The 10,495-nt window shown below is 55.6% G+C and overlaps 1 protein-coding gene across 1 annotated transcript in view; it reads right to left on the bottom strand.

Annotated features, from left to right (window-relative positions):
• Positions 1 to 1,308: 1,308 nt before the first annotated feature.
• Slc30a10 (solute carrier family 30, member 10) overlaps positions 1,309 to 10,495 on the bottom strand; it is a 10,404-nt gene continuing 1,217 nt past the window's right edge. The window contains exons 2-5 of the mRNA XM_005409285.1: positions 10,443 to 10,493; positions 9,905 to 9,979; positions 5,135 to 5,374; positions 1,309 to 2,695 (exon numbers count right to left, since the gene is read on the bottom strand). Of these exons, the coding sequence (XP_005409342.1) occupies positions 2,205 to 2,695; positions 5,135 to 5,374; positions 9,905 to 9,979; positions 10,443 to 10,493 (857 nt within the window). The 3' untranslated portion in view covers positions 1,309 to 2,204. The remainder of the gene's footprint in view (positions 2,696 to 5,134; positions 5,375 to 9,904; positions 9,980 to 10,442; positions 10,494 to 10,495) is intronic.

Raw genomic sequence — 10,495 nt, 5'->3', positions numbered from 1 at the left:
TGCCACCACGCCCGGCGTCAGCCACTCCATCTTAAAAAGGTATTATTTCCAGATCCACAATTTGATGTGCTTATAAATCTCAGTCAAGGTAGTCTTCTGAGGTTAGATTTAATTATTTTGGAATTAAGTGCCTGTCCCTTTCCGAAAAAATACTGTAGATATTAAAGAACATTATTTAGATGCAAACTAAAGTGCATTCCTTGAGCCGGTTGCACAAAATCTATAAAATTGTAGTTTTTCCCATTTAATAAAGGCACTATGTTGTGAATCAAGTTAGAACTTCCAATTTGGAACAGATAAATTTCTTCTTCTGCTGTGGCTACAGTGTCTCAAACAATATGTACATAAGAGTATGGCTAGGGGCCGGGGATACAGCTCAGTGGCACAGCGCCTCAGTGGCAAGTGCAAGGTCCTGAGTTGACTCCCAGTACCAAAAGGATTAAAAAAAAAAAAAGATTGTATCTCACAGATCCCTGCAGTTTCTTCTAGGAGATCTCTATGTCTTGCATGTCACACATTGAATGCTAAAAATCAAGGTGCCATCTCATTATTTTCTACTCCTTCAGCTTATAAAGTGCATCTAAGCTAACCTAATGAACTTCTAGAGTTAAGAACATTTTTAGGTACTTCTCTATTGATGGCCAAATTAATTTCAAATAACGAACTTCCAAGGTACAAACAATTTCCTATGCTACTGATCCCAGCTGCTTACTTATCAGCCTTTGAATTTAGGATTGGGACAATTCTTTTTTTTAAGACAGGGTCTTGCTATGTTGCCCAGGCTGGCCTGAAACTCTCTTGACCAAGTGATCCTCCTGCCTCAGCCTCCTGAGAAGCTGGGACTGCAGGCTTCTGCTCTTGTGCCTGGCAAAGCGAAATCTCCCTAAATAATGTAGATGCTGTTTCTGTGATCACCCCAGAACTTCTGTGGAATCCTGAACAGATTCTAAATAGGGCTCAAAGCTTACAGCCTAGGGGGTGTTTTCAGTCAATTTTGCAACCTACCGAAGCAGACACTAATTCTCTAAGTAACATCCATTTCCTTAGATCTTCAGGACTATTTAAATCCTGGTGCCTAAACAATGTGTTGAATCCATGTCAGATGTTTCTCCACGACTTAATACAGTTGCGTTATGTGTCTGAATCAGATTATAATAAATTTATTTGAAGTTGGTAACAATTCCTAAAAGAAAATTCTAAGCTCCTCAAAACATCGGAAGCAGCAGTTAACTGAATTCTCCCTTTCCACCCGGCGTTTCCCTCGAGTTATCAGCTGGTAACTATAATAAATACCTCACAGTACTCTAATTAAGCACAAGGCAGTCGAGCTGGTTTATTGGGCAGGAACGGCCTCTCGAAGTCACAAGTGCTCATTTCCCCCTGGCAAATGCTGCACAGATCAATGTGATCGTATAGAAGGAGACCCAGGACCCCCGGGACAGACAGGAAGATCACCATCAAGGGGAAAAGGACACGGCCAGCTGGAGATTTTAGAAGACAGCAAATAGGTACTTGGATCATAATTTAAAAAGCGGAAATGTTGCCCACTTCCAAGTGGAGAGAACATGCTGCACGTGGAGACGCTACCATTCGGTGACCAGCGGAAGGCGGGGGGCCTTCTCTCCCGCTCTCTGACACGGCACCCGCCTCCCCCGGGCAGACAGTCCCTACCGGAGTAGCCAGTCCTTTACCTTCACCACAAAATGCACCAAAGATCCTTCTGCGGTGCCCAAACTAACTGCCCTCTTTTCTGATCTTCCAGGAGAGTGAGAAAGACAAGCTGCTCTGTCCTTCCGCTGCTTGTTCCTACGACCTCAGGCAGAACTCCCCTGAGTCAGCCGGATGCGGCACTCAGTCTGCAAACAAGTGGCTGGCTGCTGAGCTTTCACCTGGGAGCTCACCCTGGATCCCCTCCCCAGCACCGCAGAGATCAGAAAGCAGGAACGGCAGGGAATCGTGTGTCGCAGTCCCGGAGTCCCAGCCTGCACACCCCGGTGGATGCCCTAGTGCAGTTCTTTAGAAAATGCACAGGCCACAGGAAGGGTGAGCGGAACCTCAAAACCAGCGATGTGTTCCGCCGACCCCAGGCCCTGACCTCTCCTGCACGCAGCCAGCACACGCTGACGCATGCGGAGCCCATGGTTCACAGAGCCACACTGCTGACCCCACAGCCCTCGCTCACAGTCTGAGCCGTGGACCCCACGCTAGAAATGCGTGCTGTTTTCACAGCGCTGGTCCTCCTGGGCCTTGGGAGGGGCTTCCGCATGGTCACTGCCGAGACAGCCGTCCCCGGGCACCTCGATGGCCACGTCCGCCGGGTCCCTCCTGCTCCGGTAGCTCTCCAGAGTTAGGCCCCCATTGTGCTCCGCACAGCCGTTGACATGGGCCAGGGGCAGAGCCCCAGGGGGACAGCACAGCTTGTCCGCGCAGGCCTGGGACACGCAGGGGCTGCTGCACACCAGCAGGAAGTCCTCGTGCTCCGAGGACTCCCGCGAGTCCACGCTCTCGAACTGGATGGTCACACTGTGGACGCCGGCGTGGTGGAAGATCTCCCGGACCTTCTTGCTGGCCTCCTCCCGCGCTCTGTCCTCCTGGAGCTTGATGTGCAGGGTGGCGATGATCTTCCCGCTCACAAGCTCCCACACGTGGAGTTCATGCACACCGCTGACCCCAGGCACGGTGGAGAGTTTGCTCACTAGGACAGAAAGAGCAGACAGCCACTGTGAGCGCCACGGCAAGCGTGGCTCCAGGTGGGCCCAGCTCCCGACATGAGCACACCGCGGCGCGGCACGCCGGGCAAGACACCAGCTGGGCCCGCACGCACCCGGCTCCCGCCATCTCTCCGAGGGCCTGGCCTACGCGCTGCCAGCCCCGAGCGAGGCCTTCAAGGAAGGAAGTTTACCGAGGGGAAAGGCCCAGGGCCCCTGAGCACAGCACCCAAGGACAACACAGAGGTCTCTGAAAAGCACTCGTTTGGCAAGAAGCATCCAAAACATTAATCAGCCATTCCAGTGCTGGGAATGTAACCCAAACACTTTGGGTCATGCTCTTCATAGTAATGAAGAGAAAAAAAAACAACGAAGCAACACAGAAACCTTTAAACCCATTATTCCAGCAGGATAGGGGACAGCTGTTAAAACTAAGCTGCATATTTAAGGCTACGAGGAAATGTACAGAGGTATTTTCAAAGGACAAAAGCAAATAGCTGAGCTACACACACAGCACGATCTTTGGAAGTGTTGTACAATGCACACAGAAAAAACTGAGGGTGGCAATTTCTATTCTTATTGGGGCTTTTCTGCATTTTCCATACTTTCCAGAATGTGTGCATTTAAGTGACAGAACAGACAGTTGTCTGTGAGCAAAGACCCCGCTGTCAGCGGGAGCAGGGAGCCCGGTGTGCCGTATGACCTCGGGAATCCACCCAGCCCTGCTGTAAACGAGCCCTCCTTCCCGGAAAATTAGGAACCATGAGGAGAGTTCCTCGCAGGATTATGCTCAGCACAGAAGCAAGCTGACACAAGCACTTAGAACAGTGCCTAGCCTGGGGTAAATTAAGGGTCCCTATTGTCGTTATTCCTGTCTTTTAAAAATATGCTCTTAAGGCCGGCAGCGTGGCGTATACATGCAATCCCATCACGGGGAGGCTGAGGCAGAAGGACTGCCTCAAATTCAAGGCCAGCCTGAACTACACAGCAAAAATCTGCCTCAAAAAAAAAAAAAACTTGAAAGGCAGGCAGTGTACCGTACACTGTGGGTTTTCTGCATGTATCTTGCCCCCCCCCCCGCTACCCCAGAAGCAAACTAGACCTTGGAAAGGCAGAGCGCCGCCTGTCCGCTCAGCTGCAACCCCTCCCCTCCGACCACCCGCACTCCCTGTAGCACCAACAGACACCGTGAAACCCAGCACTGGCCAGGCTTGGGCTGGCGGAGACGTGGCGGGGTGGGGTGGGGAGGTCCGTGCTTAGCATCAGCACCAAACAAGGAAAGGCCACTCTGAAGTCACCCTTCCATGACACCCTCCGAGGGGACAGTAGGTCCAGCCACTCAGTGTAGCAGGACCCAGGCAAGCTGAATTCCAGGTTTGCGCCATGAAATCAGCTCTTCCAGGTTCTACTCCACTTCCGGGTGGGGCCAAGGTAAATCAAACAATAGCAGCTATCTCAGCGAGGTCTCCCCAGTTCGATTCCCAGTACCAAAAAAAAAAAAAAAGAAAAGAAAAGAAAGAAAGAAATGCTCACAACGAGGTCTTGTTCTATAAAAATACAATCCGCACCCGGAAACTCGGGGACAAGATCACCACTCACTTCGTCACCAGCGCCTGCAGAGCTCCGGCCCAGGAGACCCACGGTGTCTGCAACACCGCCCCTGGGATGCGTGTAACCAAAGCGAGCCTTTGACTTCTACTCAGGCAACCAGAGGCAGCATTCCCCCACAGACGAGGGAAGGGTCTGAATTTGAACCCTGTCCTTATTACCGTGCTGAGATGCAGGGACTGTGCCCATAAAATTTGGGATCTAAAATATAAATGATTTAAGTTTTGTTTTTTTTTAAAGTAATAAAAATGAAGTTCTTGCCCAGCATGGTGGTGCACGCCTGAAATCCCAGCACTAAGAGGCTGAGGCAGGAGGGTTGTGAGTTTGAGTCCAGCCTGGGCAACTGAGCAGCTTAGTAAGACTCTGTCTCAAAAGACAGAGACAGGGGCTGGGGCTGTAGCTCAGTGCAATCTTGGTTCTGTCCCCAGAACTGCGAAAGAAACAAAAGAGCCCTGGAGGAGGTACCGGCCATGCACCGCACACTCAAGGCTGCAGTGAAGTCAGACATTCACAGGTGGGAAGGACATCGGTTCCTGTCGCTGGGGCTCATCTGCCGGGTTGCCAACCACGGGGCGGGCATCTCTATTGCTAGGTGATTCGAGTACTCCTCAGGATAGAAACCACACGCCGCCTGGGCGTGGTGGCCCTCACCTGTAATCCCTGCACTTGGGAGGCTGATGCAGGAGGGTCACAGCGAGTTCAAGGCCAGCCTGGGCTACGCAGCAAGACCCTGTCTCAAAAACAGGACACCACATGCCGCCCCTGCGTCCCGCGGGGCATGAACTGCGCAGCCCCGGATCCTGATCCCCGCTACTCACCCAGCTCCTCCATGTTGACGCCCGGGGGCACCATCTGCAGCAGGATGGTGGCCGTCTCCTTGAGGAGCGGGAAGGCGGAGGACAGGATGATGATGACCATGACGACGGTCAGGCTGGGGTCGATGTAGCACTGCCAGTTACACGGCTCCTCGCTCGTCAGAGGAAGCACGTAGAATATGACGGCCGTGACGACCACGATCACGGAGCCCAGGGCGTCACCCATCACGTGCAGGAGGACGCCTGGCGGGGAAGGGGCGCGTGAGGGGCAGGGCCCGTGTATGGACACCCGCAGCTCCGCGTTTCTGCCTTCTTAGTGAGAGGCAGCGCCGGCTGTTCCTCGGGAAACAAACCCAGCCACACCACCAGCACCCAGGGAGCCCGGGCAGAGGGAGCGCAGCGAGGGAGACTCTGACCAGAGGCCACCTTGCCACCGTCAGAGGCCACCAGGCGGGGAACAGGGCCGGCCGGGCCACTCCTGCGTCCTGTCTGTCCTCCAGGCTCCTTGAAACGCACACAGAGAGGTAGGGGAGCGCAGCTTTCTACTCTGTCTTCCACCGCCGCTCGGCCTCCAGCGAGTTCCCACTGCACAAGGAGCCACTTGCCACAACACAAAATGAGAACTCTGCAGTCGGCAGGATGGCACACACCTGTACTCCCGGCACCAGGAAACTGAGGCAGGAAGACCACCGAGAGTTTGAGACCAGCCTAAAACTACACAGCAAGACCCTGTCTCAAAACCACAAAACAAATTTAAATTCTGCAGACACCAAGAGAAATTGTGGCTCCCTTTAATGACAGGAATGGTTTCTAACGGTGTCCAGCACGGCGTGGAACACACACAATCCTCAGCCAAGAGCAGCGGGCGCTCAACAGTTAGACGTAGACTAAATTTAGCGAATCTGGTGAACCTCCGGTCAAAGGGACAGGAAATACGGACACAGCGTGTGCGGTTGAGAGGACTCATCAAAATCTGGCCGTTCAAGAGCACTGTGGTCGCCTGCTGCAGCAACCCACAAGACCAAGAAAATCGCGAGATCTTTGGGTTCCCTTTAAGGACACGCACGAGCCTGCCCAGGTCATCGGTGGGTGCCCATCCAAAAAGCCACTGGGGTCTGCAGGACGTCGCCTTGAAGCGGCAGCGTGTGCTGACCCACCGTCATGAAACAAAGCTCTGCACAGAGTCCACGGTGGGATCAACCCACAGGAGCCCCGGCCACGTGGACAGGACCCTCGCAGGAGAGCAAGGAGCTGTTCCTGACCCTGCAGAGGAGGAGGCTGCCAGAGAGAAAGACATCGCAGGAGAAACTGAAGACACAAACACAACTCTGGAATAAATGGGGCACAAAATAAATGAAGAGGAAGGGGGCGGGGAGGAGAAGGGGATGGGGAGGGGGAGAAGCGAACGCAGAACCTCAGCCCCGCCCGAGAGTCCCGAGAGTCGCTTCCACTGCCCCAGCGAGGCACGTGCTGCTGCTGAGTGCAAACCCGCGGGCCAGCAAGACCCCCGGGGCTCCGTGTGTGTAACGCAGGCACAGCACCCAGGTTCTGAGTCCACCTTCCCCTCCACACCCCAGGGTCACCGGGAGAATTTGCAGGGACTCAAGTGACCACACTTCACGGGACACTGCAGCTCTGACTCTGCCAGCAAAGTTTCCCTCACACGTCCCGGAGGCTGAAGCTTAACAGGGGAAGCGACTTGCCTCAGGGCTCACAGCTGGAAAAGGCAGAACGGGAAACAGGGCTGCTGGCAATAGCCGCTCCTCTCCTGAGGTGCTCAGGTGAGCCGAGAGGGGGACATGCAGATGGAGGGGGCGAGGAGGCTGAGGAGATTCGGGAGGGCCGGGGTGACGGTGCACGGCTGGGAGGGGCTGGTGTGAGTGAGGCTGGCACGAGCAGGGCACCCGCAAGGCAGGGCCGCTCTGGCCAGGAGCCCCTGAGCATCGGCCGTGTGCACACCTCGTTTGCTTGCTGTCCAGACTCCTGCCTCCACCCTGCGGCGACCCCATCCGAGACTCAGAAAAGCACTTCCAGGAGGTTACCTTGGAGACCAAAGTGACTCTGCAGATCTCCCACGGGACCACCTGACTCATCACAGCGCCCGAGCTTCCCTTAGTCAGGGAACCGCTGCCCCTGGCCCGTCTGTCTGAAAACCTACAGGAACCGGCCCGTGTCACAAGCTGGCAACGGCGTGAACGGACAGCTGCCAAGCGCCCCAGAGCTCGGGAGAGCCTGGCGGCTGCGGCCAAGGGGAGAGGTGGTGCTCGAGCGCTGGGTCTTCTCGGAGTGCATGCTGGTGAAGGGAGAGACCTTGCTGACGATCCCTGAAAGGCATTTCTTCTCGAGTGACGCCAGGATTACTGCTCACTACTGAAACTCGAGGGCCGCCTCCCTGACACTGGCCTTTGGGAAGTGCCAGGTTTGATCCCACTACCTAAAACCGACCGGCGCAAAGCTTGGACTTCTAAAGGCTTGCGGTCGCACTGTTCTGCAGTAGACGGTGCCGCGCACTCCCCAGAATCACTGCCTCACCCCCAGGAGATGAGAGGCGGGAACAAAAGCCAAGGACTGCGTTCCGCTCCCGACAGCCCCATCAAACGTTCCCGCACAGACCTGGGGAGGTCTTTTTACACAGAGCAATGGAGCCCTCCCTCGGTAGGTCAGCACCAGCCAAGCAAGACGTCCTTCTGGAGACCAGGGGCAGTGCGCGGTCACGGAAGGTCACAGATGCGCCTCAGGAGCCCGGGACTCCAGCACCTCTGCTGCTGGCCAGGGCGACCCGGGGACACTGCCAGCCTCTCCGGAGCCCGTTCTCCATCCGCAGCGTGGAAGAGCCCGATCCGCTTTCTGCAAGGCCTTTCCAGCCCTGGGCCCGTTCTGCGGGTCCCCTCCCTCGGGGACAGGGCACAGGGCTGCGCACCGCGGGCTGCAGCTACTCCTGCTTCTCCCGTCACTGCCTGCGCAATCACGGCCTCCACCCGGTAAGAGTAGGAGCGCGTGAAGCTGCGTGACTCACCACGGGACTCGCCTGGTGCGAAGTCCACGCACAGAGAGCCTGGTTGCCCCTGCCCGGACTGCACACTGGAGGGCGGTGGGACAGCACTGCTGTCCCCCTGCATAAGGAGGACAGAGCTCGGCTGGGCAGGCCCAGTGCTTGGCCTAAGCCCTTTGGGCCTAAGTGGCTGAACAGGACGTCCCTAGCTCGGGGAAGCCAAACCCTGACCTTCCAGCCACGAGTTCATCACCTCCGTCCATCCCTGTGGACCAAGGCTCAGACAGGCACCACACTGCTTTTCGCCACTGCCTCTTTCTACCCAGGACCCCCACAAGCTTTGGGCTAAACATTAGCAAGACTGGGGCATAGTGAACAATGGGAGACCCTGGCCTAGCATGCAGACGGCTAGGTTCGATCCCTAGCACCCCCCAAGTTAGCAAAATCATCCAAGTTTCCCAAACAAGGTCACAGCACCTCCTCATCCACCCCTCGTCCTTTCTCACGCTGTCCACATCTCCGTTCTCTGTGCAGCCTTTGCAGCACGGGGGAGGGTCCCCGAGAGAACCACTGTGAAAGGCTGAGGTGTCACCACAGTGAACGTCAGGTCCCCTGAGAAGCACTTTCTCCCTGCCCCGCACCTTCACATACATGTACAAAACTTACGAAGAACCTTTAAAAAAGATGATGATTTTTCATTACGGGTTTCTCAAAAAGATTCACCACCAAGCGCTTGAGAAAATTCCCGTTGTAAAAATTTTTAATTAATTCATTTAGAATTTTGGGGGGAGTTCATGTATTATTGGTGTTTTGTTCCCTACATTTCCCTATAGGCCTATTCTGAGAATCACTTTACAACTCAGGTGTCTCTAAATTAGCTTTTTTTTTTTTTACTTTTTGAGACAGGGTCTCACTATGTAGTGCAGGCTGGCCTCGAACTCACAGTGAGCCTCCTGCCTCAGCCTCTCGAGTGCTGGGATTAGCTTTTCATGATATTATCAAATCTCAGCCCAGCAGAGGCTTCCCCTAAAGCACGGGAAGGTAACCCATTGCTTCCCCTGTGCTGAAGTCCTCAGTCAGGCCAGCGTACCCCGCGGGAACCCGCTGAAGGGGAGAAGTCGCAAGGAGGTGCGGGCTGCAGCAGTGTCCACTGGGAACCCTGGGCTGGCCTCTGCCCCAGGCTGCTGCCCTTGAGCGGGCACTGGGAAGAAGGTCAATCAGCTGCCTGCCATGGGCCTCCCCAAAACCCCACTTCGGGGCTAAAGTGGAGGTTTCAGCGACTGGAGAGTCGCTTCACAAATGCAGGTTTCTGGCAGAAGTAACCAAGGCCACAGAGCCACTGCCAGCAGACATAGCCTCCCGCTCTTCCCGAGCTTTATCGAGATCGTATTGGATTAAACCGCAGAGCACCGGGCAGGCCCGGGCTCGATAGCAGAACCGGTGCCTACATGCGGCGGAAGCCAGGGACCCTCCGAAACTGAATAATAAAGAAAGAAAACGAACTGCGCTGCATGTTAGCCATAGCCACGGATGGGAAAATCCAGGTCCAGAGCAGGCAACATCTGAGCAGATGTAACCTGACCCAAGATAAATCATAAGCAGCAACTCTCTCCCAGCCAAGCAAGGCGCTATTGGGCAAGAGACAGGGTCATAGTCTGTGTTACCTGGCCAGCTTCAAACACACAGGCGGCGCGGCGCTCAAAGCCGGCACGACTGGGGCGCATACAGCCCTCCCGGCACAGGAGCGAGGGGAGCAAACCACCCAGCGCCTCCGACCCTACCTCTGATATTCAGGGCTTCCGACTTCTTCTTTTTCACAGTCTCTTCCGGCTCATTCTGGGTGTTCAGGGAATCACCTGCATTCAAAGAAGAGACCTTGTGTTGTGTATAAGTTCTACAAACAAAAAGAACCAAAGGACTCAAAACAAAGTTCTGTTATTTCTGACACCTCACTACCCCGCGGCCCTGCCTCTGCGCCCACAGCACCCACAGCAGGACCGGCAGCCCCGCAAGGGCCTCTCCTCCACCTGTGGACCGCACCCAACTAACTTTCCAATTAAACCGCACAGGGAGCCCATCCCCGCCCGGCCCCAAGGCCCGCGGTGCCCCAGGGACAGAGCGCGGCGGAGGGAGGAGGGAGGCAAAGTTCAGCCTGCAGCCCGGGCACCTGTTGCTCAACAAGAATCAATACTTCCGCGGGGAGCGGAGGAGGGCAGAGGTGCGGAGAGGGCCGGGGTCCGCGCACGGGAGGCGAAGGCAGCGGACAGAGCGGGAGGGGCGGAGGAGGGCAGCAGAGCCCGGGATGCCGCCGAAAGGCACCTGCTGCGTCGGCGGTCACGGCGGCGCCCTTCTCGCGCGCGGGGTCCGGGCCC

Source organism: Chinchilla lanigera, unplaced genomic scaffold (assembly GCF_000276665.1).
Source record: "Chinchilla lanigera isolate Chin_1 unplaced genomic scaffold, ChiLan1.0 scaffold00119, whole genome shotgun sequence".
In the NCBI taxonomy this organism is placed as follows: Eukaryota; Metazoa; Chordata; class Mammalia; order Rodentia; family Chinchillidae; genus Chinchilla; species Chinchilla lanigera.
Note: the sequence above shows the minus strand (reverse complement) of the source record. Positions and strands in the feature narration are given on the sequence as shown.